The 21,681-nt window shown below is 66.5% G+C and overlaps 3 protein-coding genes across 8 annotated transcripts; 1 reads left to right on the plus strand and 2 right to left on the minus strand.

The window, feature by feature from the left end:
- Positions 1 to 50: 50 nt before the first annotated feature.
- On the minus strand, positions 51 to 8,531 carry MYO1A (myosin IA). Of its 3 annotated transcripts, none has more exons than XM_075075654.1 (29): positions 8,418 to 8,531; positions 7,084 to 7,227; positions 6,775 to 6,890; positions 6,480 to 6,574; positions 6,266 to 6,370; positions 6,129 to 6,175; positions 5,890 to 5,953; positions 5,720 to 5,818; positions 5,533 to 5,636; positions 5,280 to 5,427; positions 5,073 to 5,191; positions 4,903 to 4,989; positions 4,730 to 4,795; positions 4,509 to 4,613; positions 4,141 to 4,203; positions 3,775 to 3,975; positions 3,333 to 3,559; positions 3,055 to 3,255; positions 2,867 to 2,960; positions 2,484 to 2,633; positions 2,305 to 2,373; positions 1,989 to 2,075; positions 1,652 to 1,726; positions 1,439 to 1,573; positions 1,217 to 1,323; positions 1,014 to 1,146; positions 791 to 943; positions 589 to 716; positions 51 to 293 (listed from the first exon to the last, which is right to left on the minus strand). In XM_075075654.1, exons 2-29 carry the CDS (start codon positions 7,204 to 7,206, stop codon positions 170 to 172), a joined length of 3,225 nt encoding a protein of 1,074 aa, XP_074931755.1. In that variant the 5' UTR covers positions 7,207 to 7,227; positions 8,418 to 8,531; the 3' UTR covers positions 51 to 169. The 3 variants fall into 3 exon arrangements, with proteins under 3 accessions (XP_074931755.1, XP_074931753.1, XP_074931754.1); XM_075075652.1 differs by lacking the exon at positions 8,418 to 8,531 and adding an exon at positions 7,919 to 8,033; XM_075075653.1 differs by lacking the exons at positions 1,989 to 2,075; positions 8,418 to 8,531 and adding an exon at positions 7,919 to 8,033.
- Positions 8,532 to 9,011: 480 nt separating this feature from the next.
- On the minus strand, positions 9,012 to 14,578 carry NEMP1 (nuclear envelope integral membrane protein 1). 4 transcript variants are annotated; one of them, XM_075075662.1, is made up of 9 exons: positions 14,440 to 14,578; positions 13,327 to 13,448; positions 13,022 to 13,232; positions 12,631 to 12,703; positions 12,375 to 12,468; positions 12,048 to 12,162; positions 11,577 to 11,802; positions 11,055 to 11,228; positions 9,012 to 10,778 (listed from the first exon to the last, which is right to left on the minus strand). In XM_075075662.1, the coding sequence occupies exons 1-9, from the start codon at positions 14,519 to 14,521 to the stop codon at positions 10,589 to 10,591; spliced, it is 1,287 nt and encodes a 428-aa protein (XP_074931763.1). In that variant the 5' UTR covers positions 14,522 to 14,578; the 3' UTR covers positions 9,012 to 10,588. The 4 variants fall into 4 exon arrangements, with proteins under 4 accessions (XP_074931763.1, XP_074931762.1, XP_074931764.1 ...); XM_075075661.1 differs by having other exon boundaries at positions 11,055 to 11,231; XM_075075663.1 differs by lacking the exon at positions 14,440 to 14,578 and adding an exon at positions 13,775 to 14,351 and having other exon boundaries at positions 11,055 to 11,231.
- A 462-nt stretch (positions 14,579 to 15,040) lies between these two features.
- NAB2 (NGFI-A binding protein 2) lies at positions 15,041 to 21,213 on the plus strand. The gene is made up of 7 exons (XM_075075655.1): positions 15,041 to 16,896; positions 17,403 to 18,207; positions 18,477 to 18,610; positions 19,123 to 19,174; positions 19,473 to 19,605; positions 19,705 to 19,905; positions 20,022 to 21,213. Exons 1-7 carry the CDS (start codon positions 15,527 to 15,529, stop codon positions 20,114 to 20,116), a joined length of 2,790 nt encoding a protein of 929 aa, XP_074931756.1. The 5' UTR covers positions 15,041 to 15,526; the 3' UTR covers positions 20,117 to 21,213.
- Positions 21,214 to 21,681: the final 468 nt, after the last annotated feature.

Genomic DNA, 21,681 nt, shown 5'->3' on the forward strand with positions numbered 1-21,681 from the left:
CACCGTGCCTCACCTGTGACGGGGCACCCACCGCAACACCGCCCAGGCACTGACACCAGAGCATCCGTTTAATGGGTTTGCAGCAATTCCTGGGCGGTGCAGAGACCTGCCGGGGCAGGGGGACATTACAAGGGGGTGGTGGGGGTCCCAGCAGGGAATGGGGATACCCTCAGTGGACCAGGACCTCCATCTTGTGGCTGCCCCGCTTCTTGCAGATTGGGACATTGCTGCCCGCCTTGGCCGACTCCACCACGGTGACGGCCATGTCGCCCTTCTGGAAGCGGGTGGAGAACCTGGCGTGGGGGGCCAGGGTAGAGGGGTGAGGTGGGACCACACATACCACGCCCAGACCCACCTCCTGCCCCATGAGTTGCCTCCTTTACAGCCACCATCTCTCAGGGGCTGCCTGCCACAGCCAGTCAGGACCTTCCAGCCGATGCCCCATCCTGTGAAGCCCACCCCCACAAGCCTCACCCTGCCCTACCCCGCCCTTGTGAGCTCCTCTCCAGACACCACCCTGCCCTGGAAGTCTTGCCCCACCCTGCAGGCCCCACCCTTGGTCACCCCGCCCCCCTGCCCCACCCATACTGGTCAGTGATGTGCAGGGGCAGGGCCTGGGCAGTGGTATCCATGATGGTCTGGTGCAGGCGGGTGACAAGCTCGATGAGGTGGTCGCTAACGAGCAAGAAGTCGCCCTTGGCCCCCGCCGTGGAGGTCTGTGGGGAGATGGGGGAGGTCAGCCCTGCCAGGGATCCCCCAGGCCCCCAGGGACTCCCCCCTCCCTGGGTACCTCCTTGAGGTGCAGGACCAGGAAGCCGTCAGAGAAGCGAGTGACAGAGACACTGCGGATGTCGCCCAGGCTGAGCACGGTCTTGGGCTGGGCAGCCTTGGGGTCGGCCAGGACCAGGTGCTCGGTGGTCAGCAGCAGCAGGTGTGGGACCGTCTGCGGGCAGGGGGGGTCAGTGTGGCCCTGCACGCCCTCCCAGTGCGGTGGAGACAGGGACGGGGCTCACCTTGCCGCTGGCTCTGTTCACCTTCCTCACGGTGTCGGCCATCACCAGCTTGTCCTTGGCCACGGCATGGAGCTTCTGGTACTTGGGGTTCTGCGTCAGCCCCAGGTACTCACCCCGGAAGGGCTGCTGCAGGCTGGGGATGGAGGCCGTCAGCCGGCGCTGCCCCACACACCCCCCCTCCCGCCAGCCCCCAGCCCCAGCACCTTTTGGAGTAGAGCGTCTTCTTGTCCTTGAAGAGCTCGCTGGCGCAGAGCTTGGCCTGCAGCAGGGCCTTGCGCTGTGGCGTCAGCTGCTCCCGGTACTTCTTGCACTGCCAAGGGAGGGGGCGATTTGGTGCTGCTGAAGACCCCTGGCAGGTGCTGGCGCAGAGGGACGCAAGGTCCCACACAGAGCCCCCCCACCTCCCCGCTCCCCCCTGCTCCCACCTTCCAGCGGTAGAAGATGCTCCTCAGCTCCTGGTTGGCGTCAGCCAGAAACTTGTATGGTGCAGGGGGCCAGGTCCGGTCTGTCACCAAGAGCGGCGGGAGGTTCCTCCCCAGCCCCACCAGGAACTTCTGCACCTGGGGGCAGCAACGTGGCAGGGGCTCGGGGAGGGTCCCTGGGCCAGCCGTGTCCCTTCTCCCTGCAGCCCCACTCACCAGCCGCCGGTAGATGAAGTTGGCCAGGCGGATGCTGGCTTCAGAGCGGAAATACCTCCTGTACGCTTTGCGGACCTGCCGGAGATGGCCGTCAGCAGCGGCAGCGGTGGGGATGCGGGATCTCGCCACCCTCCTGCTCCAGCCCCCTCGGGACACGGGGCGTCCCTCCCCCCATCCCCGTTCAGCCCCAGCGGAGAGGACAGCTTCTCCGGTCCGACAGGGTAGACAGGAGCCAGGGTGGGCAGACAGACAGACAGCCCTGGACACAGCAGCGTGGACAGCAGGACAGAGGCAGCGGGCAGGGCGCGCGGCCCCGTGGTGGGGCTGGCCCCGTTACCTGGTACCCTCTCCAGTAAGCAGCAATGGTGGCGGCGGCCGCATGACGGTGGCGCTGGCGCTTCAGCTCCCAGAGGAGCCGGCGAGACTGTGGGGGATGAGAGCCCAGGGAGCCCGAGGCAAGAGACACCAACACAGACAGGGAGCGAGAGGGAGAGAGGCAGGAGAGAAGGATGGAAGACGGGGAGAGGAGATGAGTCTGGTCCCACCGTGGGGCATGTGGAGTCCCTGGCCCTTCCCTGCCGCACGCTCCCCACCCCGCTGCCCACGCTAGACCTGCTGTGCCAGCAAGCGGCCCTCCGGTGCCCAGCCCTCACCTTCCAGCCCCTGATGTACGCCTGGATGATCAGTGCCGACCGCTTCATCTGCTTGTATTTGTTCTTTTGCTGCGGTGGGGAGAGGTGGGGTGAGCTGTGGGAGTTGGGAGAGCCGGGGGCCCTACCAAGGGGGTGACGGATGAGCAGCTGAAGCATGGCTGGGATCCCCCTTTCCTCACCCTGTGGCCCCGGAACCAAGCAGAGATGATGATCTGGCTCTTGCGCATCTGCTGGTACTGGGTCCGGCACCGCCAGCCCCGAAAAATCTTCTGGATGAGGGTGGCGAGCTGGACCACGCGCTCCTGGCGCTGACTCTCCAGGTCGAAGAGCTGGGGACAGTCAGGGTGAGCACTGGGGTGCCAAGTGGCGACAGGGACCCCCAGCCAGGAGCCATCTCTGGGGGCTGCAGTATCACCCAGGAGCCCCTGGGATGGGCTCAGGGGTGCCAGTGGGGTGAGGGGACATGTGGGGCAGACACCCGCCCTGGGTCAAGTCCTGCCTCCCCTGGCAGCCTGACTGCCCCGTAGCGGGGTCCCCCCCACTCCCCCATCCCCAGACTCACCGTGCGTGGCGAGCGGATGAAGATCTTGGTGTGGCCAAACGCCAGCTCCTCAGGGGGGAACGCCAGCTCTGCCAGCAGAACCTCGGCCCCCTCCCTGCACCACCGCAGGAGATGAGGCTGGTCAGAGCCCCGCAGCCCCCGGGCCAGGGGGCTGCCGGACACACCCGCGGTCTGGCCCAGCCCCATACCTGTCGCTGCCGGCCCAGCGGGGCCAGGTCCGGGGGCTCAGCATCTTGTAGCGCTCCAGGAAGGAGCCGTAGAGCTGGCGAAAGGCGTAACCTGCCCGCCTCACCCGCACGTTCTCCATCAGCCCCAGGTACCGGATCTGCGCCAGCACCAGCTCCGGTGTGAAGAGCATCGCTGTTTTGGTCTCGTTGGGCTTGATGCACCTGGGGAGGGCAGCGGTGGTCTGGGGGGGTCCTGCTGGCGCCAGAGCCAGGGCCAGGGCTCCGCCCAGGGCTGGTACCTGATGTAGTTGGGGTTCTTGGAATAGAGGTTCTTCATCAGCATCGCCACTGAGGCCTTGAACTGGAAGCCTGCAGTGGGGGGCAGCTTGAGGGAGACCTTCTGGGGGTCTCCCTCGGGGAAGAGGGAGTGCAGCAGCGTGTGCCGGGCAGCCCACATGGCCTGCGAGAGGTCGCGGAAGAGCAGGTCGTTGTTCTTCTCAATGAAGCCCGTCACGTTGTAGGTCACCTGGGTGCAGGAGTGGGGTCAGTGCTCAGCGGGGTGCATGGGGGCCTGCGCTCGGGGAGGGAAGAGGGAGCGAGCGGGCTATGGTTCAGCATCTCTGTGTCCATTCCCAGCCCAGCCCCGCATCTCCCATGCAAAGCTGGGAAGAGGACCCGGGGGTGCCAGGTGCCCCCAGCGGGGCTGTGGGCGCCAGCGGGTGCCCACGGCTGCTGGCAGACCTTGCCAGCGTAGTGGTGGATGCGGAAGCATTGCAGCGGCAGGCTGGCGTCCATGACACGCTGGGCGTTCTGGGTCTCCTTGCTCTCATAGTGCTTGTGGGTGGCAAAGAGCTGGTTCAGCTTGCTGATGAAGGTGTCCTCGTTGACCACACCAGGCCGCAGGCACTCCTCATCCAGCATGGCCAGGATCCCACACTTGCTCTGTGCCGTGATGGACAGTGTCACCCCAAACCGGCCCCAGCCCTGAGCAGCGGCTCCATCAAACTGGGACTGCTCCAAGCTCTGCTCAGCCCAAACTCGCACCAGGTGTGATGGGGGGAAGCTGGGACCCAAACCTGGGCCCCTGGCACTGGGGGGGCAACTCACATTCTCGATCAAGTTGCAGATGATGCTGTTGTCAAAAAACTCTACTGGGGTCCACTGGATGCCCTGGGAGCAGACAAAGGTCAGACACACAGACCCCTGGACACACAGTGCATGGACCCTGCCCCACAGACACCCCCCAGCTGATGTGGGGCAGGAACCGGACATCCAGCCATGGGGATGGAATCCCAAATCCCTCCCTGCCTTCCTGCTATTGAATCTGCTCCCGGCAGGGAGCGGGGTGAGGGAGGGACATGCTGCAGAGCTGTCTCCAGCACTTCCCTGTCCCCAGGGGGCCAAGGCTTTCTGGGGCCATGGCCTTGCACAGGCAGAGGGGCCACATCCAGCCCGACCGGCCTGGTAGGGTGTACCTCTCGGACGTATTCCTCCTGCTCCTCCTTCAGAGTCATCAGGATGAAGATCTGCTGCAGCTTCTCGTTGCAGTAGTTGATGATGAACTGCTCAAAGCCATTATCCTGCGAGAGAGGGGTCCTGCGTGACAGGGCCTGATCCCCCAGCCCTGCCCCATGTCCCACCCACCGCCCCCAGTCCCCCCAGCAGCAGGATGGGGCCAGGTGGGCCCTGCACTCACCTGGAAGATCTCAAAGCCGTAGATGTCCAGGACACCCATCACCTTCCTCTGCTTGCCTGGCTTCACCTGGGGAGACAGTGGGGCACTGAGCTGTGTCCTGGCCCCACGTGAGGTGGGGGTCCTGGGCCTTGTCCAGGATGGGTGGGCAGGTACATGTCACCCCAGGTGCTTACCTGGATGCTGGTGTTGATGCGATTCACCAGCCAATCGAAGAGGCGGCTGTAGATGTTCTTGGCCAGCGCATCCCGGCCATAGTAGCCCTGGGGAGAGGGGCGAGGGACTCGTGCTGGCTCCCAGGGGGCTGCCAGGTGTCAGCCCCGTGGCAGGGAATGGTCCTGCTCACCTGGGGGACGCTGAGGGTGGTGAGCACCGTCTCATCCCGCGCCTTCACAGTGCGGGAGCACAGCGCCTGCTCCAGCACGCTGGGGTCCAGCCCGATCAGCTCGCAGATCTCCTGAAGCTCTGTGTAGGGAGGCAGCAGTGCTGGGGCCAAGCAGGGCCCCCTCCCCATCATTCCCATCCCCATCCCTATCCCCGTCCCTGTCCCTACCCTGTGGCTCAGCGATGCTGCAGGACTCCATCCCACTGGCCTGGTAGCTGCTGCTCAGCTGCACGTTGCCCAGCTTGAGCACCACGGCCGTCACCTCCAGCAGCGCTGTCACCTCATCAGGTGAGAAGCCAATGACCCTCATGGCATCCTGGGGACAGACACAGGCAGCTCAGGGCAACGGGGACAGCCCCAGGGTGTTTTGCAGCGGGGGGTGTCACAGCTTCCCAGCCTCCCAGGCCCTGGCTGGCGGTACCTGCATGGCATGGAAGTTGGCTGCGTCGTCCACGCCGGGCAGGCTAGAGCTCTCCCGGTTGAGGTAGCTGTAGTGCCAGCAGTCCTGGCGGAGCTTCAGCTGCTCTGCGGGGGGAGGAGGTGTTCAGCCAGTCCTCCCCGAGGCTCCCAATCCCCCTTGACCCGCCATGCTCAGGGCCTGGACCTACGGAGCAGCTGTGCCGAGCCCCCGGCCAGGAGCTGGTAGAAGATGTGGAAGTTCCTCTCGCCCTTCACATGCCGGACGATGCGGGATTTCTCCAGCAGGTCTGCAGGCAGGGGTCAGTGTCACCAGGGAATGGGGGGTAGGACCCCCCTGGGATGGGCAGTCGGTACTCACAGTTGCTAATGACCCCTCCTAGGGGCTCCCCCTTGAAGTCGAACTCCACATCCATGTACTTTCCCTGAGGGATGGGGCTGGCGTCAAGGCAGGGGGACCTTGTGGGGGGAAGCAGCTCTGCTCCCCGTGTCTACAACCCTGTCCCCTGCCTCCAGCCCCATCAGGGTCCATGTGGTCCCTGCAGGGTCCAGCCCTGTGGGACATGGCCCCACCACTGCCCCAGTTCCCTGGTCACTCACGAATCGGGAGGAGTTGTCATTGCGGACAGTCTTGGCGTTTCCAAAGGCTGTGGGGTGAGGACGGGGTTACAGCATGGTCCAGGTGGGGCTGTGCTGAGCCCTGGGGTGGGCGCAGGGCACGAGTTGTGGGTGCTTACCCTCCAGCACAGGGTTCGACTGCAGGAGCTGCTCCTTCACCTTGTCCACATCCTCCCCTTTGCTGCACACAGCCGCCACGTAGGACATCACTAGCTTGCTGGCCTCTATGAGTGAGGGGCCATGGGTGCCGGGGCCATGGGTTGCAGGGCTGCGCCCACCTGTCCAGCGAGCCCCTCCCAGCCCTGTGAGCACTGGTGGCAGCCCCAGCTCTACCTGTCTTGCCGGCCCCGCTCTCGCCAGTGATGAGGATGCACTGGTCCCTGTCCCGGTCCCGCAGTGAGCGGTAGGCATCGTCAGCGATCGCATAGCTGGGGGAAGGAAGAGTTAGAAGGGGGTTGGAGGGGTCCAGGGACTTCAGAAAATGCCAAGAGCCCCCATTGTGGCTGTGAGGCTGACCCAAGTAGACTCCCCCAGACCCCGAAGCCTCAGGCTTGCCCATGGATGAGGCCCTTAGCAGGATCCAGGGGGGCAGAGGGTACCCCAGGGCTGCCAGGCTCCCCATGCTCACATGTGGGGCTTCACGGCGAAGAAGTTGCAGTTGTGGTACTCCTGTACCTTCTCGGGACTGTAGATGGGCAGGGACTGGTAGGGGTTCACTGAGATCACCACGTTCCCGATGTACGTCTGCAGGCAACCAGGATGGCATTGGTGCGGGGAGGGTAGGACCCAGCCCAGAATCTGCTCTTCCTTGCTCCCCACCCCAGACACCACACCCCCTGCTGTTCCCCATCCCAGACCCTGTGTCCTGCTCCCCATCCCAGGCTCCACAGCCCCCCACTCCCCATCCCAGGCCCCATGCCCCTGGCCCAGTGCCCACGTAGATGTCGCTGCGGCGGAAGCGCTCCTGCAGGGTGTGGAGCAGTGACTCCTCGGTGAGGGGGTCCAGCAACACCAGGTCCCCGACCGCCGCCGGGTCCAGCCTCGAGGTGGTGGCTTCCATGGCTGGGCAGCTCCGGGGCAGCTGGGGCAGAGTGGAGGAGGGGCTGCAGCCCACAGACACAGAGCCCCTTCCCCAAAACACCCCCGGTCCTCAGCAGCCCCTGCACCCCCGAGGCCCTGGCTGCTCCTGCCCTTATAGGCTCAGAAGGGCCCCAGGGAGGGCAGGGTGCCCCAGCACCCAGGGGGCACAGACCCGCTGAGATGCCTGGCAAGGCTTGAAGCACTGGCTGAGCCCAGCACGGGGCAGAGCAGGATGCAGCCCTTGGCCAGTGGGATGCAGCCAGGACCTTGGCTGCTCCCTGCCCCAGCCATGCCCAGCACCCCCAGGCACCACGCTGGGGCTGGCAGCCCCAGGGACAGCGGACAAGGCAGCTGCACACCCACGCTGGCTCAGAGGGCTCCTCCCAGGGACACCCTGGCACCCAGGACCCTGGGGGGGAGGGGTGCTGGGGCAGAACGCCTCCAGCCCACCACTGCAGGGGAAGTGTGGGCCCAGCCAGGAAACGTGGACACCTGGATCCTATTCTTGAGGCAGGGACGGATTCAGCCTCCGCTTCCTCCCTCCTTCCTGGCAGGGGGAAGCCAGGGCGGGGAAGGGACAGGCTCAGGACTGGGGGAGCCCAGGCCCCACCAACAGCCCTGCAGCCAGCTGCACCCAAGAGCTCCCACAAGAGACAGTGCTGCTTTCCCCCTGTCCTCCAACCATCCCTCACCTGTCTTTTATGGAGCAGCTGCTTCCCCAGGGCGACCTTCACCCTCGCTTTACAGCCCGGGCACAGGGCTGTAAACCCAGCCCCACTTATCGATGCCCGGGGAAAGTTCATGAGTGAGAAGGTGGAGGACAGGGTGAACAGGGCAATTTTGATGGCTCCATCAGGAGCTGCTGCCCTGGCAGTAACCTCCGGAGAGGATGGCAGAGCCTGCTGTGGGTCCCTGCAGCCCCCCTCCCTGTGCAGGGCACTGACACCAAGACCACCGTGCTGCTGGGTGCAGGACCCCAGTGTGAGCACGGGTGGAACCAGAGCAAGAGCCCCCATGCAGCTCCAGGGCAGTCCCGGGCTCACCCATCTTCCCCCACCGTGCTGGTCTCAGAGCTCCCTGTGCCCCGTGGGGTGGGGGCTGTGGGGACAGGGTGTCCCTGGCCAGGTGCGGGCTGCAGGGGGGTTGGGTGTTTCAGGCTGGTGCCTGGGAGCTGAGGGGTCGGCGACTCACCTCCCGATCCCAGAGCAGAGGCTCCTGGAGTGGCTTCAGCTGGGGCTGCCCGGGAGCTGGCGGGGCTCAGCCCAGCCCAGCCCATGGAGGGGCGGGGGGCCAGAAGGACCTCCCTCAGGGCACCACGCCCACTCGCCGACAGGGAAACTGAGGCACAAAGCACATCAGCCAGCTGGGAAAGAGCCCCAGGCTGCCTGCCAGGTCCCAGCCCAGCCAGGCTGCTGCTGCTCCACTCACCCCCCTGCCCCAGTAGCTCGTAGCAGGAACGAGCAGAGTCAGTCATTTGCAGCCAAGCAAACAAAGGGAGCTTCCTCCAGGGCTGCGGGAAACCAGGGCAATGTACACAGGCTGGCAGAGCTGGGAGCGCCCAGGGCTGCTTCCAGGGAGAAGACACCTGCCTGCACCGCAGCCAGAGCGAGAGGCCTGTGGCCAGCGTCCTGCCTCTGCTCTGTGGCTGCCACAGGGAACCCAGCACACGGGCTTGTTCTTTGTCCCTGAGCACCACGCAGCATCCTCGGCAGAGTGAGCTCCCATGGGCAGACGAGCCAGAGCCAAGGACCAGCCCTGGCATCACTGTGGACAGATACATGAGGCTCAAACCTGCAAAATACATCTTTATTAAAAATATAGTCAGTCTTTAACCACACAGAGAAGATGGAAGGACATAATAACAGAGGCCGCTCACACCAGAGCAGGGAGGATAGTGCAGCAAGGGCAGGGGAGTAAACCTGGGACAGAAACAAACCAACAGCAAAAAGCTATGGCAGTGGCGCAGGCAAAGTACGGGCCAGGCTGTGGGAGCCCAGGCCCCGGGCAGCAGCACGGCCGCAAGGCTGCAGAGGGCAGCTTTATTGCTTAGAAAGTTGCATAGATTGCGGCATCCCCTCCAGCTTTGTGCTTCAGCAAGGCCAAGGACCAGCAGCGCTGAGCTGGCTGCTGGGGAGCAGAGCCCCCTGGCCAGCTGAGGGGCGGGAACACAGGCAGGGCCACCCCCATCCCCTGCCTGCACCAGCCAGGAGAGCAGCACAGCAGGGACGGGCCCATGTAACAGAAGGTTAAAGGCGGAGGGCACCAGCTTCAAGGGGGACAGGCAGTTGCTAGCACCTAATTGCCAGCGAGGCAGGGAGAAAGCAGCACATCCACACTCATCCTCAGCCCTGGGACAGACTGGCAGACAGGCACGGGGAGAGGGAGGCTGAGCACAGCCTCCGCCACATCAGAGCAGCTGTGGGGAGTGGGGCAAGCACATGGGGCACAGAGCAGACTTCAAGGTTGCCTCCTCCCAAGCCCTGCAAAATGCATATGGAGGGACCAGCTGAGCTGCATCTCTGCCAGGGAGGCGCTGGGGTTTTTGGTATCCATGCAGGATTTAAGCCAAGGCAGAGGCACAGCCCAACCAGCTGGAGCCCTCTGGCATCTTTGGTAACAGCAGGAGGAGCAGGTCACCTGCTGCCCACTCCCTCCCCACAGCAGCCTGGCAGCAGGCAGGTACTAGTGGGACAGGTCCAAAGTTCCTCTCGTGCACATCGCCCTCACAGGCATCTGCACACAAGGCAGACCTTTTGTTCCGGTCTCCACCCCAGCAGGCCTCAGAGACGCTCCTGGCAGAGCCAGGGTGCCTGGCAGCCCAGAGGCAGCGGGGCTCCTGTCTGCCAGCCACATCAGCAGTGCTGAGGGAGCGGGTGGGACCAGGGTGTTCGCAGGAGCCAGACCAGCGCCCAGGCCTGGGGAGGTCCCTGCCCCCACGATTCATGCACTGGGAGCTCACAAGCACCCACACCAAAAGTCGGGGTGGCTCCAGTCCACCTTTGGACAGGACCAGCGTCCCATATCTTGTCAGCAGTGCAGACCTTGCCTGCCCTCTGGTCCCCAGCTGGGACCAGCTCCCTGCGTCTCCCCTGCCAACACCCAGGGCTGTGCTAACAAAAGCTTTCGCACTTTAGCCTGGCAGGAACTGCCTGGGGAAGATGAGGGTGTCAGCCCCCCTTGTCCTCCCACCAGGCTCTGCTGCAGAGTTCACGGCAGCCCAGCTCAGGGTGGGACTGGGGGCGCTGGGAGCAGATGTACCAGCTCCTCCTGGCAAATGGGGCTTTGCGCTCCGCAGGCATCAGGGCAGTGAGGAAGCAGCAGTGGTTCTGCCCCTCGTCCCCGTGGGTCCAGGGCAGCTGACCTCAATCAGCATCCAGGTGGTTGTGGGAGTAAGTCATGTGATTCCTGTCAAAGGAGTTGTCATCCTCATCCTCCTCTTCCTCCTCAAAGAGCTGATCCTCAAAGAAGATGCCATCCAGGCTATACTCCCGCTCGTGGACAGAGACCTCGTTGGGGGTGACATGACAGGCACCACTCACAAAGTCAGCAAACCTGGGAAGGAGCCATGAAGAAGCGTGTTGTGCACACATGCCTGGCAGCCTCCTGCGAGGCCCTGGCACACAAGGAGTTGGGGTGAAGTGTTTCAGTGCCAGGACAGGGCATTATCTGTCCTTCCCCTGTGGCACCCTGCTTCTACAGACCACGGACCTTCTGTGCCTCCACCTCCCTATCTCTAAAGCCAGAGGTGACAGCACGGAGCGGCCCCAGGCTTTCAGAAGCACACAGAGATGCAGGTCAGCCACCCTGAGCACACTGCCGGGGCATTACCTTTTGGGAGACTGGATGCGGGAGACTACCGTCCAGGCAGAGAAATCGGGGCTTTTGCAGTAACTTCGAAGCTCTTCAAGGGCCTTGCGCGTCTCCATCTCGCCTTGGATCCGGTACTCCTCCTCCGTTAGCAGGCGAGGGGCGTTTGGCTTGGGCCTGGCACTCTGCACTCTCCTGCTGGCACAGCAGCACCAGTTACCGCGCACCCAGCCAGGGCAGCACCCCCAGGGCAGGCTGAGCTCCCAGGGCAGCTGGGTCAGAGCTGGTGTTGGGAGGAATGGAGCACATCCCTCTGTCCTGCACTCCTCGCTCCCGAGGGAGTCTCCCAGCCATAAGGGGAAGCAGGACACTCTCGCATACCAACTTCAGGGAAGAAGGGACACAACCCCCATCTATACCCACCCCAGCTCCAAACCCCATTGAAAATGCACCGGTTTTGTGACACAGACTCCATCTAGCAGCTCACCCAGGCCCAGCAACAGATGGGAATCAGGAGCAAGCCAAGGTGCCTGCAGCCCTCACCTGTAGGCAGCAAAGGCCCACTGCAGAGGGTAGTCCAGGTTCTTGGTGCAGATGGCGATGACCACCAAGACCAAGGCGATGGGATGGATCTGGATGCCTGCGTACATCAGCAACAGCCCCAGGAGCTGCAGGGCCCAGGAGAGGAGGTTGATGCTGCGCTCATTCTCCAGTGGGCCATACCTGTAGCACACACCAAAGCTCACGAAGCCCATGAGCAGCAGGTAGCCTGCGGGAGAGCACAGGGATCAGGCAGGCACGAAGCAGCGGGCTCAGCCTGGCTGATGGGAGCTGGCTGAGCAGCATCTGCCAGGGCTGCCGTTAAACCTGACGCTGGAGCCCTCAGGAACATGAGGGCAGTGTCTGCAGCAACGAGGCAGGCAGGAAGGCTCAACGTTTTCCACCAGCACGTTGCAGCTCCAGTAGGAGACACACAGACAGGTGAACAGGTGAGTCTGAAGGGCTCACACCTACCTAGGAGGTACTGCCAGTAGAACTTGCATATCTCCCGTAGGTTCTTGAAGACCAACTGAAGCAGGTACAGGGAAAAGGACCAGCCTCCTACCAGCAGGAAGTAAACAGGACTTTTCTAGGAGAGGAGATGGGAAATTCAAGACAGGTAGTGGGGCAGTGGGCAGCCATAGCTACCTCCTCCCAGCTGCCAAGCCCTGCTCTTTGCAAAGCCAGACCCACAACCCAGCACCCCAAGGCCACGTACACCAGCCTCACTAGAACAACCGTACAGGTGTAGAAAGGGCTACTGCTGTGAGGTCTCCTGCCCCAAGACAGCCTGACACTCACCTTGGGCATGACCCTGGACATCATGTAGACAAGGATGAGCAGCGAGGCCAACAAGCCAAAACTAATCCCAGCCGAGTAGTAGAAGAGTTGGCTCCTGCAGAGATCACACATATGCACAAGACGTTTTACAGCTCATGGATGCCTGTGCACAAACACACCCACTGGGAGCAACCTCCTGAGAGCCTGCAGAGCCAGCTAGGCACTGCCCACCCAACCCTTCTTGTCCCTGGCTCATGGGGAAAAGGACACGGCTCACCTGCTCAGCATGTCCCCACAGAAGAACAACAACAGGCCGAGGAAGAAAACCAGGAACAGCTTAGGGTCAAAGCCTGGCAAAAGAGCAAGTCCAGTTCAAGAGGAATCCTGGCACTGTGCCCTCTGGGTCGAGCTCCAGCCTGCCACGTGGTTGCAAGGACAGGGAAGGGGCAGCATCTCAGGTGAACCTCTGACAAGTGCCCTAAATTCCCCCACTTTGTATGAAGACATGCTTCCCTTTGCAGGCCCGTTTTCATTCCCAAGGAAGGACCAGCCCTGCTGGCCGTCAGACCATGAGCTCACCTGTCCATGTCCTTGTTGCTCCCTCAAGAGTGCCAGTGCAGCCAGACCCACCTCCCACCCCAGGGGCCCCTCCCACAGAAGACACGTACGTCGGAAGAGGACAATGCAGTATGTGGTGCCGGCCTCCAGCAGCTCAACCTTCAGGCACGTTTTGTTGCTGTAGAGATCCACATCAATGCTGGTGTCATTCAGCTTCTCCTTCAGGAATGAAAAAATGATGTTCCACATGTTCCACTCCTCCAGCTCCTCCTCGCTGCCCACCTGGGTCACTCGGATCATCTGGCTGCTGTTGACTCGGATCTGCACAGGGGAAGGAAGCAAACAGGGGCATGACCGCAGCTGCTGGAGGGACTCAGCCCAGCCAGACCCAGAAGGACCTGCTTTCTCCTCGCACCTGCATCCTGGTCCATATGTCGTGCCATTGCGGGACGCGTGTGTTGGTGTAGCAGAAGTTGTGAGAAGCTGCGAGATGGTACACGTGGCCCTCCTGGAGTGGGATGACCGAATCCCTGGCATCTGTGCAACACAGAACAGAGGAAAAGGATTCAGCCACGCAGACGAAACACGAGGCCCCTACTCCTGTCTGCTTCACCCACTAAAACACAAGGGTCTGCTTTCCCTTCCCAGAGGTCCCCCAGTTAAACATACTCGGGGTGGATAAAGATAAAAGACCTTCCTGTTTTCCTCAGAATATGCCGTCTAGTTCTTTTCTGGGATAACCACATTCCTGGCACTGTCATAAACAGCAGACTCATCCCCTGCCATTCTGTGATTCCGTGATCCCAGAGCCATCCCCATCTCAGGGAGAACTAAATTTGAGCACACCGCCTGCGTGAACTCACCCCGCAAGATGAAGGGGGCTCCTGAAGCCCACAGAGGGCCCATCCACACCGGCAGATCTGGGCAGCGAGACACTGGAAGCCCAGCCCCTCCAGCACCCTCTGCCAGGGCGCCGGGCTGCACCGTCACCCGCGAGGCCCCGGGAGTGCCCCGCGAACAGGCGGGCCGTGCTCCGGGGCTCCGCGGGCTGGCGCCAAGCAACGCGCAGCGGCCGCCCTCCCGCCCCCGCCAGACGGCGGAGAAACGCCAGGACGGAGAAGGGGAACGACAGCCGGCTTCCCGGGGAGAGCTGGCAGGGGCTGTCCTCGGGACCGGGGCTGCATATGGCGGGGGTCCCTCAGCGCCCCGCCCGGAGAGGTCCGACCCCCGTAGGGGCCGCCGGCGGAGTCAGTGCCACCGCTTCCAGCCTGCCGTCCCGCCCCACCACGGCTCCGGGGTCACCGGGCTGCGGGAGCCGCTCCGCCCCGGAGGGCTGGCCCGGCCCTCCGCCGACCGGGAGCACGGCAGCGGGGGTGCGGGAGACACGGGGCCGGAGCCCCCAGCCTCCCGCCGCGTGACACGTGACACCCCCGCCCCGCTCCCGCGGGGCCACCGCCCCGAGACCCGCCATGACGTCACCGTCGCCAGCGCCCCATTCCCCACCCAGTAACGTCACCGCCCACCGTACCTACACCCCCCAGCAGCGGCGACAGGAGAAGCAGCACGAGCGCCCCCAGGAGCCGCCGCCGCCGCCCCGGAGCCGGTTTCATCCCTCCCGCCGCGGTCGCGCCGCCGACTTCCGCTTCCGCCACCACCGCCCACCTGGCTACGGCCACCGAGGAGCAGCCAACGAGAGCGAGGAGTCCCTGGCGTCACCGCCGACTGACGGCTGAGCTGGCCTATTAGAAGGCCTCTGCAGCCTCGCGCGCTTTCCCCCTCCTGCCGCTCTGACTGACAGGGTCTGCAGCCTATCAGCGTAGACAGGGCAGGAACCAGCCATAGTCCTGCCCTCAGTTACCACGGTGACCAACAAGAGCGCCACTTAATCTAGAGGCACGCCCAGCCCGTAACAACCGCGACCCCGCCTTAGTAACTGCTCTGACAGGCACGTCCCTCAGCTTATCAGAGCACGCTGCGGCCCGTCACGCCCTCCCGCCCCCTCTCGAATTCCGGCTGATTGACAAGAACCTCTCCCTATCAGGAAGCGGCCTCATATTGTTTTTGTGAGGGGGTCACGCGTAGGGGAGGCGCGGGTACCGCCCCCGAGCGGCCCCGCTCGGCTCCCCACGGCCCCGTCGTGCCGCGCCGCGCCTCCGCTGGGGCGGCGGCTCGGCCGGGCCCGGGAGGGCCGTGGGCCCGGGACAAGGAGCCTTTCTCCGGCCGCGCCGTCGAGCCCCGCTGGGGACGGGCGGGCCCCCCGGCGGGTCCCGTTTGGCCGGGGGACCCCTGGCAGCCGCGTCCCACGGGTGAAGGCTCGGCGAGGGCGCGGGGGGAGAACCTCCGTGCCCGCCCTGGCCCCGCACACGGTGCCCCGGTTCCCCCAGCCGCAGGGCGCGCCCTTTCCCCCGGCGTGGGGGGCAGCGGGGAGGTGCGGGGCTCCCCCAGCCCCGGGAACTGGGGGTGCCCCTCGCCGCGCGTGTCCCGCCCCGTGGGGTGCCGGGCGCCAGGACGCCGGGTGCGCCGGCCGCCCGTGGGCGGGGAGCGGGCTCGGGCGCCCCCCCCCCCCGCGGGCCGTGGGCGGTGGAGCCGGGAAGCGGCGGGGCCGTGGGCGGAGGATGTGCGTCAGCCGGGGGCAGCGCCGGGCCTGGGAACGGCCCCGCCGCGCCGGACGCCTGGTCGCGGCAGGGCGTGGGAGGGGGGCGGCCGGTCGGAGGAGGGAGGTGGGAGCGCAGAGGGCTGTGGCAGAACCCCCGCGTCGGGGCCTGTGCCCGTGCGGGAGCCCTGGCTGCCCCCTGCCAGCCTCGGGGATGTGCTCCGGACCCCCCCCGGCCCCCCCGGGCAGAAGCGGGCGGGGGCGGCTGGACCCACGCCAGGCGTCCGGCCGCGCCAGCCGCAGTATAAATAGCGTCGAGCCACGCAGAGCTGGAGAACGGGGTGGGGGCATGACACTCCCGCAGCGGCCGGGGGGACTTCAGCCTCCCTTCCCCCCTCCCTCCACCCGAGAAACCTCCCTCCGCTCCCCATCTCCTGCTCTGGAGCACAGCCAGACCTGTACTGTGTGGGGTGTTCACCCTGAAGCCTACCGACCGCAGCCTTTGTCTGCCAGTGACCGGGGAGCTGAGACACGAAGTGCTAGCGCTCCACAGGCACCTCGGCGTGCGAGGGGGTGGGCCGGGAGAACGGCAGGGTACCGCGGCCGGCGGCGCCGGGCAGCACGGCCGCGTCTCGCCGGGTTGCTACAGGAACCAGAGATGCTGCCGGTGCAGTCCCCGTTCGCTGTCGCCCACGGGACCTCGGCCGGGGCGGCTCCCGGTACACCCTTTGGCGACACCGGGGGGTCCCACGGGCACGGTCCCGGGTGCTGCCGGCCCGGGGTGCTGGGTGCCCCCGGCAGCACCGGCCCTGGACACCTGCGGGTCCGGCGCGGGTCCCCCCCCGACCGGCGCCACCTCCGGGGGGTTCCGCCTTCCCGCACGGACCTCGGTGCCTCGCGTGTGTGCCCCGGTTCCCCGCTGCCCCTCGCGGCAGAGGCTGCCCAGGCTGCGGGACCCCCAGTGCTGCCGTGCAGGGCGCCGGTTCCCCGGTTCCTCGCTCCCCCCCCCCGCTCCCGGTGCCGCTGCGCCTCCCGCCCGGGGGGGGCCGGTGCCGCCGCCCCCGCTGCCCCTTCCCCCCCCACCGCGGCCGCCCGCGCTGCGCTCGGCGGGGGCGGCAGCCGCGGGATCCGCCCCCGGGGCCTCCCACGCCGCGGCGCAGCCGGGGCCGCTGCTATTTCACGGTACCGCCCGTGTGGGCGGCGCGCAGAAGCGGCGCGGCGCGGCGGAGCGAACGCGCCTGGCCCGGCCGCGGGACCCCCGAGCCTCGGCACCCCCCGGACCCCCGTCCCGCCGCAAAGCGCCGTCCCCGGAGCCCCCCCCGCCGCGCCCCCGGAGCGCAGGGCGGCCGCGGACGGGGCGGGCGTAACGGCCGGAGGCGGCTCCAGCCGGCGGTGAGCGACCGGGGGGCGGCGGGAGGGGACGGGGGGGGAACTGGATGGGTCCGGGGCACCGAGTGGGGCAGGGGACCTGGGGGCGGGTGGCCCCGGCGGTACCGGGACGGCGGCGCATCACCGGGCCCCGTGCCCTCGGGGATGGGGAGGGCTGGGGCGGCCCCAGGCGTGTGTCCGGCCCCCCGCGGGGGCCCTGGGGGCGGGGGGGTGCTGGCAGCGGGAGGGGGGTTGCCGGGGGGCTGTCCATTGTCCTGGGAGGGGGGAGGGGAAGGGAAGGGAGGGGGGCCCCACTGTGTCTGTGCTGTGTCTGTGGGGTCCAGCCCAGCCCAGGGAGCATAGGTGGGCCTGGGCACCCTGTGGGGTTCGGGGGCCCTGAAACACTCCATGTCACCCCCATCCCCCTGGAGTGTGTGCCCCCCGCTGTATTCCCAGGCCAAAGGGTGGGGAGGGTCTTCTCCTGCGTGCCTGCCTGTCTGTCCCCCATCGTGACACCGTCTGTTCTGCAGGCTCACCATGGCCCTGCCCCGCACGCTGGGGGAGCTGCAGCTGTACCGGGTGCTGCAGCGTGCCAACCTGCTGGGCTACTACGAGACCTTCATCCAGCAAGGGGGGGACGACGTGCAGCAGCTCTGCGAGGCGGGTGAGGAGGAATTCCTGGAGATCATGGCGCTGGTGGGCATGGCCACCAAACCCCTGCACGTCCGCCGCCTCCAGAAAGCCCTGCGCGAGTGGGCCTCCAACCCGGGGCTCTTCAGCCAGCCCGTCTCAGCCGTGCCCGTCAGCAGCATCCCCCTCTTCAAGCTCTCTGAGGCCAGCGGGCGCAAGGCGCTCAGCAACGGGCACGCCAGCCCTGGTGAGGCCGCGGGCAAGGGGGGTGGCAGCGCTGGGACGCCCCCAGCCCGCAGCCCCACAGAGCCAGGGGAGAAGCTGTCGCCGTCAGCAGCCCCGCCGTGGCCAGGGAGGAGCACCCCCGAGTCAGAGGGTGGTGGGGACGAGGAGCCAGGGGGTCCCCCCTTCTCCCCGGCTGGAAGCGGTGGCGAGCAGCCAGCGGGCACGGAGGTGCTGGAGCCGGAGCTGGTGCGGACGGTGGCAGAGAGTGTGGAGCGGCTGCTGCAAAGCTGCCCCCGGGGCGGCGAGGCCGAGCTGCGGGCGCTGATGAAGCTCAACAAGAAGTTGGCCAAGGCCGTGGGACACATCTTCCAGCTGGAGGATGGTGACCGGCACAAGGAGGAGGAGATCCGCCGGCACAGCGCGATCTATGGTCGCGGCGAGGCCCGGCGCCGTGAGGGCAAGCAGCTTACCCTGCATGAGGTGGGTGGTGCGGCGGGGTCCATGCTTGAAGGTCCTGGGGATGCACTGGCTCAGGGCAGGGGCCGGGGCGGCTCCAGAGGTGGAGGAAGAGGATGGGCTCTGGCCTCGGGAGGAGGTTGGGGTGGGGGCTCTAGCATGGAGCGGGTGGGAGCCGAGGTCTGCTCCCACCCAGGCAGCATCTGCCAGCCTGGAGCAGATGCTGCCGTTGCCGTGGGGTCCCCTGGATGCTGCTGTCCCTGTCCCTGCTCATGCATCATCTCTGCCCCCAGCTCATCATCAACGAGGCGGCCGCCCAGTTCTGCCTGCGGGACAACTCGCTGCTGCTGCGACGCGTAGAACTCTTCTCGCTCTCGCGGCAGGTTGCACGGGAGAGCACCTACCTGTCCTCGCTCAAGGTTGCCAGGTGAGCCCAGACCTAGAAAAGCCCCTCCTCGCAGGCTGGGGGGCCTGGCTGTCACCCCCTCAAGCCATACCACAACCCAGCGCTTCTGGACAGGGATGGAACCCTGTGGCCCCAGGTTCCCCTTTCACTTGCGTGTGCTGTTTTCTGCCTGAATTCAGAGGTGCGGGAGGTGGAGAGGATGGCTGGGATGCCTGGCACTGGGGGGGAATCTGCTGGGGACACCCCATCCCTTGCCCCCTTCCTGCCCCTGCCCGCTGGGTGCCATGACTGGGCTGCCTTTTCCCTTTGCTCCCTGGCTGCTCCCCCCCTTTTGCCACCCCCGGCTCCATCTGTGCCAAAGCCCCGATCCATGCCGTCCCACGGCACCGCCCTGCCCAGGCAGCCGCCCACGCCTGCCGCCGTGGCTGGCGCTGCCCGCAGCGTGGCAGGAGGCCGGGCGGGCATGCCTGTCACAGGGCCTCTGCACGGCCGCCCCCGCGCCTGACGCAGCCCCTTATCCTTCCACTGCGCAGGGCGCATCCCGAGGAGAGCGGAGCCACCGTGGCCAAGCGGCTCAAGCAGGAGGTGGGTATGCGCCCAGGGTGTGGGGGTCACACCCACATGTATGGGGGTGCACATGTGCGTGCAGGTGTGCACACCTGTGAGCGTGGGCAGGCGCTCGCCCACGCACGGGCGGGACGGTGCGGCATGCCCAGGGCTGCCCACACTGGCTACGGCAGGCAGCGAGGGGCTCCGGGGCGGTAGCCATGGGGCTGGTGCTGTGCGTGCAACCCTGGGCATCCTGGGGCGGGTGGTGCGGAGCCCCCCAGCAGGACCGGGGCCTGTCCATGGGGCTCTGTGCTCACCCGCGTACTCCTGGCAGGCAGGAGAGCAGAGCCGTCCCGAGCTGCTTCCGCTGCCGGTGGGGCCGGAGCCCCCCGGGGCTGCATACCGAGCCAGCCTGGACGAGGACACAGGCAGCCTCTCCGGGGAGAGCCTTGATGGCCACTTGCAGGGTGAGTGGGGGCCCCTTCCCCTCCCGGGGCGCCTGTGGGCAGGTGGTGGCTGGTCCCCTCCGAGCCCCTCAGCACTGACTCTCGCCCTTCTCTCTGCAGCTGCGGCAGCCTGTCCCCGGCTGACGCCGCCGCCCGGTGCAGCCCCCGACGTGCCCCTCGGCCTCCCCCACCACGGGCTCTGGAGTCGCCACATCCTCCAGCAGACGCTGATGGACGAGGGGCTGCGCCTGGCCCGGCTGGTCTCTCATGAGCGAGTGGGGCGGCTCAGCCCCTGTCTGCCAGGGAAGCCCCCAGGACCAGGTGAGCCCCGATGGTGGTGGGGACGGGGGTTACTGTGGGCAGGGGGTGTAGGTGGCACAGCTGCCTTTTCCTTACAGAAGCAGCGCCCTGACGCCATCTCCCACCTCTTCCCACAGAGTTCGAGGATGGGCTGGCAGAACGGGGTCCTCCAGCCCCCCCAGAGCCACCCCGTGGCACCATCAAGGTGGAGCAGGAGACCAGCCGGCAGTGAGGCCCCTGCAGCCCCCCCACCACCATTAACAAAGCAATAACGTGCTGGGGGACGGGTGCCGGTCTCGCGGCGGTGCTCCAGGTGCGGGGAGCTGGTGAGGGGTAGGCTACAGCCGCCCCCAGGGCCCCATCCCCTCCCACACCGATGCTCTGGTTACCTCAGCCGCAGCGGGATGTGCCTCCCCGCAGCAGCAATACCCTTGTCCCTGCCAGGCTCTGGGCCCCCTGCGACCCTCCGGGGGCTGGGAAAACCCTCGATGGACTCGAGCCGGCTGTACAGACCCTCCTGACCGCACCAGGCTGCCCGCCCCCCCCCACTCCGTCGGCTCACCCCTCGTGCTGCCTGTCCCCCCCCCCGGGCCGCGTCGGGCAGGCGAGCTGCAGCCCCCAGCCCCGTCACTGTGCAGGGACAGGCGCTTCACCGCCGGCACATGAGCTGCGTACAGGACCGCGTGCTCCCACGTCAGCGCCGCCACCCACGCTGGGCGCACGGTGCCGGTGCGCACAGCCCCGCACAGCCCCCCGCAGCGCCCACGCTCCAGCCGCCAGCCCCCCCCCCCCCCCCCCGCAGCACGCACGTGCAAGCGCATCATGCACACGCATCGCAACCCGCCCCCCCCCCCCCCCGCAGCACTGCGCCATCCGCGTGCAGCGTTTCGGCTGTAAATACCCCCTGCAGCAACCACAGCTCAGCAACGGTGCACCCCCCTGCACGCACACCCACAGCTCCACGCACGCCTGCAGCACCCCGCACCGCCCCCCCGCCTGTCTTCCCCCCGCCCCCCCCCCCGATTACCTGTGTGCACCACCATGCATGGTCCCTGCGCCGCTGGGTGCCTCACATGCGCCCCCCAAGCTCCCAGCACAAAGCAGGCGGCATTTGACGGGCACTGGGGCTGTGCTGCCCCCGCCAGCCCCTCGGGGGCTCTCCTGTCCCTTCCCCCTCCCCAGTTCCACGAGCCGTGCCCAGCGCCGGGGTCCCCCACCCACTTAGGACTGTGTGGTGTCTTTTTAGAGCATTAGCGACTCCTCCTTTGTAACGTGTACAGTAGATTATTTATTTTGTTATTTTGGAATAAAACTTTATTTTATGGCTTATTTTCCTGTGCCCATGCCCCAGGCTCCCTCTCCTGCTGTGGCCCTGCTCCAGGCTTGGGGAGGTGGGGGGGTGGCAGCTCACAAACCCCAAAGCAAGCGCCAACTGCAGGTGGGTGAGGGGGTCCGTGTCCCCCCCCCCCCCCCCGCCGGTGCACGGGGTCCCAGCATCCCCCGGCCCAGGCAGGGGGAGGCCCTGTTGTGCACTGGGTTGCCACGTCTGCCCCAGCGTGCTTCCCGCTGCCGCCTCCCGCCCCCGCGGCTGACTCATCCCGGCCCCCGCGGGGCTGAGCCCGGTGGCGTGGGCTGGGGGCACTGCGCTCGGCTGCGGGCACCCCCACGCAGGTCAGGGCCCCTGTGCCTGCACCGCCTCCTGGGACTGCAGACCCCAGCAGCGGCGTGGGCGGGCAGCGGCTCTGCTCTCCAGAGTGCAGCGTATATGCAAGGGGGTGGGGGAGAGGGGCGGGGTGT

This window comes from Phalacrocorax aristotelis, chromosome 26, assembly GCF_949628215.1.
Source record: "Phalacrocorax aristotelis chromosome 26, bGulAri2.1, whole genome shotgun sequence".
Lineage (NCBI taxonomy): Eukaryota > Metazoa > Chordata > Aves > Suliformes > Phalacrocoracidae > Phalacrocorax > Phalacrocorax aristotelis.